This window comes from Trichechus manatus, unplaced genomic scaffold (genome assembly GCF_000243295.1).
Source record: "Trichechus manatus latirostris isolate Lorelei unplaced genomic scaffold, TriManLat1.0 scaffold00013, whole genome shotgun sequence".
NCBI lineage: Eukaryota > Metazoa > Chordata > Mammalia > Sirenia > Trichechidae > Trichechus > Trichechus manatus.
The window spans coordinates 27,114,861-27,121,687 of NW_004443949.1; the positions used below are offsets into that span (position 1 = coordinate 27,114,861).

The window sequence follows — 6,827 nt, forward strand, 5'->3', positions numbered from 1 at the left end:
AACAATCCTTGAAATTTCTGACTTCAAACAGAATAATTGATATAGGCTATTTTGTTGGACAATGACCTCTTCTTTCATTTAATAAAGCAAAGAGAAAGAAAGAATTAAGCTAGTAAGTTAAAACAGTAACACCTAAAACAACACAAAAAAGTGGACAGTGAATCAATAGAAACTTTTATAATCAGTTTAATATATTTCTTAACATTATACACTTATACAATATTTTGTGTTTTAATATTAAACATGCACTTGCACTACAACAAACCATAAGCCTTTTTCCCCACTCGCACTCCTATGTACCCCTAAGCAATATATATGCCTTCATACTGATCTTTTTTAGAGAAAAAGAGTTTTTAGTTATTTACTTTTAAGAGAAAGGAAGATGACAATTAGAAAACTACCACATATGGTAAGATGCAGTATTTTCTGGAAAACTAGAGATCTAAATATCTGCCTGGCTTTTAACTTTAATTTCAATCCAGGCTTATTACTCTCATAATGGTCTGATTTAAGAGATGAAGATACTGTTTCTGTTGCTGCTTTGTTTTACAATCCAACTCTAAAATTACATTGCCGTGTTTGCTTGTTTTTTTATCAAATATTTGACCATAAAACCCTTAATATCAACCTACAAATGAAATTAAGGACAGTTACCCTGGAAATAAGTAAGGACAGGAAAGTATAGCTCAAGTATCATGGGCAGTTGACTACTAGTAATGGAAATGATAGTCTGAAGTCAGAAAAAAAAAAGATGATTTTTTTTTTTGTAGCTGTTCTTCTTGCCACTATCCTACTTCCCCCATATAGGTTTAGAGATTTTCAAAAATATGTTCCATAACCAGCAAAGTATTCTCTGCCATATGTCACCTTCACCTACAGCCAGGAAAAATGGGGGTGGGAGGTGGTGAAGAAGGTCAGGGAGAGAGGAACAGGGGTGCCAAATTGCACCATTTGGCTCTGGGATCTATGTAAACATGAATGTGAATATACAATTATTATACGTACTCAGTAAGCATATACAGAGTCCGTGCATTTCCGTGTTGCAAAACAAATCAGCATTATTTAGAACCATTTTAACCACCTGTTTATTAAAAATGGAAGTTTACAACACATAGTTTGAGTACTTCAAGTTATGGTGTTTTCACCTTCAGCCCTCCACCTTCCGTCCTTCGGGTAATTCATCACTAAGCTCTCTGTGCTTGATTAGAGAAAGCATCAGTGAAATAAAAGTCTTAGTAGTTGTTGAGGGTGCAGGGATTTGGAAAAGAGGGGAAGATTATGAAAGTGAGAGCCATCAAAAGCCAGAAGTTGGAACACTAAATGGGGAGATCAGAGTCTGAAAGTGTAAAAGCAGGGGAAGTCTTTGCTTAAGGAAGTTGAGGTTTATCTGCTCAGCTGATTGGTGAGGCCGTGCATCTGAGTTAAAAAGGCTTGAGAGAGTTACTTGGCATAATTTCTCCATCTTCAATGATTTACTACTGAAGTGCAAACATCAATTTTGGACTCTCTCCTGAGAAACATTTAACAAAGTCAGTGAACTACTGGTACCCTGATACCTTTCTAGATTTGCCAAACTTTGATAGCTCTTTAATAAACCTATGCCTGAAATTTATCTCTGTCTTCTTTTATTCTATTACGGAAATGGGTCCATTAGTAAATATGCAGATGTAAAAATGATCTTCCTCTTTCCTTCACCATTGTGATACATCTTAGAACTGTTCAAAAGTGCACTCTATTGTTAAAGCTATTTGTGCAGGGTGTGCTAATGCACTCTTTGATTGAGTGAATTAGCAGTCATAACAATCTGGCAGTCTGGCCATAGAAGTGTGCTCAAATTGATTTGTGTTATGGCTGGACTGGAAAATCTAGTGTTAGTTGTTTCTTGCCCTGGGGCATTGTTTGTACCAAACTCCACTTTTCATTTAATTTTCCAATACATTTTGAAAGATTGAAATGCTGTGATCAACATATGATCCACTTGCATTATTTAAAAAAAAAATTCTAAAAGTAATTTCAGATTCCAAAAAAACCTTGCTTTCAATTAGAGTAAACATAATTAGAGTGACGTCGTGCTCAGAATGATAAAGCTCCCCCTGAATCTATTAAGCGTGTTATCTCCTTGCCCTGTCACTGAAAGGAATTCAGTATATGTCTGGAGTATACATCTGTATTTTTCTATGCATGCCTCTAACAGCACTTGGAAAAAAACTGAAAGAATAAAATTGTAATGAGTTTTTTCTTGTTGGCCTTTCTGTATATGCCCCAAATGCTTCTGTTTCACTTAATGATGCTATAAAAGAGGATACTCAAAGCTTTCAGGAAATTTTGAGATATTTAAGAAACATACAGATGTGCATTGCCTTTAAGTTATTCAGTCATTTTAGTTTTCTATATTCTAGGAAATATGCCTTTTCAATCTTTTCATTTTTAATAACAGTATCAATTGCTACATCGAGACCCTGAAGATTTAAAGAAATGACTTACCCTGGCTTTGTCAATATTTGTATTTCTTACAATCTTCTGCTTTGCAGTCGTTTACCAGAATTATAATGCAGCATGAATAAACCTAAAAAAAAATGACTATTGATTACGGAGAAAGCTTTGTGAAATCATTTAGTCAGTTTCCCCACTTGAGAAATCAGTGAATAAAATAGGTCAATAGATAAGAATGGAATGGATGTAATACAGTGTTATACTTCCCTGGGTTATAAAAAGGGTCAAAAATAAATCCCCATAGAACTCATGTTTTTATACTCATAAAATAAAATGATACTCACCAAATCCCAACTATAAATCCACCTTTTACAGATTTATTCGTCTTCTTTTTTAACAAGTGTTTGAAAATATGACTTTATGTGTCCCTGTTTCAATAGAAGCATTTCCCTGTCACTGCTCCTTTTTAACTAACTAGGATGCCCTCATCATCAGGCTAAAGCGCCTGTTGTTATCCAGGTATTCACCGTGACTTTAGCTGCAAAAGCTACTCTGTATTTTCTTACTGTCTCCTGCAACCTTACAGCTTTTCTCAAAACGGCACTTCAGACTGCACTGAACTCTGCATCCTGTGCCGATTTTTGTTAAGTAAGAGATGGTAAGACCTGAGACCAGTCTCTGTTACTTCCCATTCATACAGATATGGGGTGGGGAGTGGAGGGACAAGGGAGGAGGGTGGAGGGGAGGGGCCAGAAGAGGGTAGAGGGAGGGAAGAAAACACCTTCCCTGAACTGGTACAAGCTCAGCTTCAAACGATATCCTAGAAAAGAAATTAAAGACTTCTTAATTAGTGCAGCAATTAAGCTTTCTTGGTAGCATTTTAATCAGCACAGGCCCTATCAAAGGACAAACAGAACGATTTGCAGGTCTTTGAATTTTAAACAGTCTTATTGATTTCAGCACAATACATCTTCACAAAACACGGAGAATTTTCTAATATCAGTTACAGTACTTTGAGTTTTGCTTATGCAAATTGAGTGAACATCGGGGAAGATGAGATGGAGGGAGAGGACCCGAAACAAGAAGAAATGTGAAACAATAAACAAACAAGACAAAGCTCTGAAAGCTTAAGATGCAATGGGAAGAGTAAAAATTTGAAATCTTTCTTGAGCTGATTTATCTGCTGTTGTTAAATACTGTTTGCCTTAATCATTGGTAACATTTCCCAAAAAAGAAACAAGAAAGGAAAAGAAACCTTGAAGATTCTTGAGACTTTTTTCCCTAAATGTTTTAATTTGCATTATACACATTTTCTAATCCTATTGTTTGATTAAAGGAGTGAGTGGTGGTTCCCTGAAATGGTTTAGAGACCTGAGGTCCCAGAAATCTCCCATACTGGAAGGGGCAAATGCCCCAAATCCTGCTTCTGAGTGGAGCACATGCTGGGAGGCGCAGTTTCCTCTGCAGTGGAAAAATTGGAGTTTGCTTCGAAGTAGGGTGGGATTATGGCTTGGTCTGCATTCATTACCTCCTATGTCTGTCTGTGCCTTTCCAATGTGGCAGGTATTAGGTGAGTAAGAGTTTAAGGAAATGTGAGAATAGTAAGGACAGATTTTCAGCATTTACTCCCCCCTCTTTTTTTTTTTTCTATTTGTAGGTTTAGTATTAAAAGCAATAAAACTTTAGCGTTTTAAACTATACTGGAGTTTAATATAGTTGTGCATGCCATTCCAATGTAAAATTAGTTTCTCCTTCTTCCTTCCCCCCACCCCCACATTAACTTGGTAAGTTGACATTTATTTTTAAAAGACAGTAGTTTCCAAAATATACCTAAACGCTTAAAGCGTTTTGGCGAGATGTGTTACATATGGAATTAAGGCTTTTAATTGAGGAAATATATGAGGGCTGAAAATTAATATGAATTATTTCTAAATATGTTAAAATACATTAACTAGGCCAAACAATTGTGTAAACTTTACCTATCATTGTTGAAGTTTAGCTACTTTCCCAAAACAATCAATTTTCTGAATTCTTATAACCCAGGAAAGCCACTGATATAACTGTTACGCCCCCAAATAGTTTAGCATAAACCTAGACAAATTAGTTAAGAGTGTGGTATCTCTCTGTAAATATTTCCTGTGCCTGTTGGCACTGAATTTCAAAAAGTTTAAAGAATTAAAATGATAAAGAGAAATATGATAATGATTTAACAGCAAAATGGCAGAAATTTCATTGTGAAATTTCCCAATTCTGTGAACTTACTGCTAATAGTTAATTTTAAAAATATGTCAAGTGCTAAAACATTGTTTCATAGCTTGTGAAGTCACTGAACATGTGTAGACAAGTTGGAAGCCTAATTATTTAAGACTCCTAGAGATAAAAGCCGAGAACTGATTTGACCTATGCTCAAATCATGTTGTTCAGAAGTCCTTGAATAAATACCTCCATGCAACAGGTTAGGAAAGGGATGAAAATGAGAGAGGAAGAAGGGAAGAGAATCAGTCTAAACTCAGCCTGATACTGTTTTTAAATGTAGCTGCCTTTACAAGTCAACTAGTTAGCTTTGTTTTTGTTCTCATTATTTACAAAGCACATTTTCACTGATAAACTAAAAAGCTTTCCCAAAATATAGTGATACTTTTATATATATACATATATATATATATAAATCATAACTACTGTATAATTCAAATAACACTGTCGACTAGCGTTGGGTCTTAAAGGACTCAAGGATACTTGTTACTATGCAAGACAGGTGAATTAATTACAGAGTTTGGGGCGAGAAAAAGCAGTGTATTCTTGTTTCCTACTTTCTAAATCTTCAAGGGTGCCTGATTTCTTTGAATTCTCTAGGTATAATGTGATATAACAGGCATTTCTGACCTGCCTTTGGAGCGAAAGTGAAGTTATTCTGACCCAGTCACATCATGGAAAGCGTTTCTTTCCACAAATATTAGGAAATAAGGAATTGAATACAGAGTATTTCATTATTCTTAAGAGATTTTTCGTCCTTTTTCCCCGACAACTTCAAACTATCCTACCTTGAATGTTCAATCTTTAATCAAGTAAATACTTTAACAGACAAATAAAGCAGATGTATAAAACATACGTTTTGCTTACATGTGAATTTTCCTCAAATTAATTTTTTAACAATCATGAAGTGAGGAGGTGTGTTTTCATTTATACTCATTGCAAAACGCACGGAGATACATCCTAAATCTTTTAAAAAGCTCGGAGCGCTCTGGCTCCTCTTTATGCTGGCAGATTACTTAGAAGCTTTTTGGAAAAAAAAAAATACGTGTCGTCGCGGACAAAATGGAATATTAGACATGCAACCTAACGGTAGTAGAAGAGAAGTAGATGGTCTGTTTCTCTTTTTCCCATCGCTAATTCTGTGTCTCTGGCTTTTCCTCTCCGTCCCTCCCACAGTTTCTTTCCTTATCCTCCCCCTCCCCTCCAGCCTTTCTCTCACACTTGCTCTCCTTCTGTGTCTCGCGCTCTCGGAGTCTTTGCTCCGAGTTCCTGGTTGGATAATTTGGGTTAATACTAGTGAGCGAGGTTTTTGCGGCTTCAAAGGGTATTTCAAGTTTCCGGAGCTCCTCCCCTCTGCACCGTGTGACAACAACAACTCGTCCAGCCGGCAGCCTGCACTTTTCAGCTCATTTTCTCTCTGTCATTCCCCTCTCAATCTTTGATCAATGTACTTGCCAGGGAGAACCCAAGTCCTTCAAACCTCCTCCTTTTCACCTTCATCCTTAACTTTGTGCTAGAGCGGGACCCACACAACAACAGCCGACCCTCCCCGCCCCCGACCACCCCCACCTCAAACCAGCCCCCGTTGCCCAGCCCCCGGAGAGGACTCGCATTTCGACTTGCGGGACACTTTTGTGCGTTTCTCTCCAGAGCGCCTCTCGCGCTCGCCCCTCCTGCGCTCGCTCTTTCTTACCCTCACCGCCTTTTCCCCCCTTCTCTCCCCTTTCTCCTCCTCGTTTTCTCCTAGAGTTGTTGTTGTTGTTGCCCCCTAGCTCCTTCTCCCCTTTTTTACCCTTCCCCTCCCCGGGGTGTGTGGCAACTTTTCCCCTCGCTTCTCCTTCTGTTTCCCCTTATATGTGACCATGGCAGTGCCGGCGGCTTTGATCCCTCCGACCCAGCTGGTCCCCCCTCAACCCCCGATCTCCACGTCTGCTTCCTCCTCCGGCACCACCACCTCCACCTCCTCGGCGACCTCGTCTCCGGCTCCGTCCATCGGGCCGCCGGCTTCCTCAGGGCCAACTCTGTTCCGGCCGGAGCCCATAGCGGCGGCGGCGGCAACGGCCACAGTCACCTCCATCGGCGGCGGCGGCGGCAGCGGAGGCGGCGGCGGTAGCGGCGGCAACGGAGGCGGCGGTGGCGGC

The 6,827-nt window shown here is 39.0% G+C and overlaps 1 protein-coding gene across 1 annotated transcript in view; it reads left to right on the top strand.

Annotated features, from left to right (window-relative positions):
• The first annotated feature begins 6,548 nt into the window (after positions 1–6,548).
• Positions 6,549–6,827, top strand: part of DACH1 (dachshund family transcription factor 1) — a 472,093-nt gene continuing 471,814 nt past the window's right edge. Inside the window, exon 1 of the mRNA XM_023726745.1 lies at positions 6,549–6,827. This exon is cut by the window's right edge and continues 611 nt beyond it. Within this exon, the coding sequence (XP_023582513.1) occupies positions 6,549–6,827 (279 nt within the window).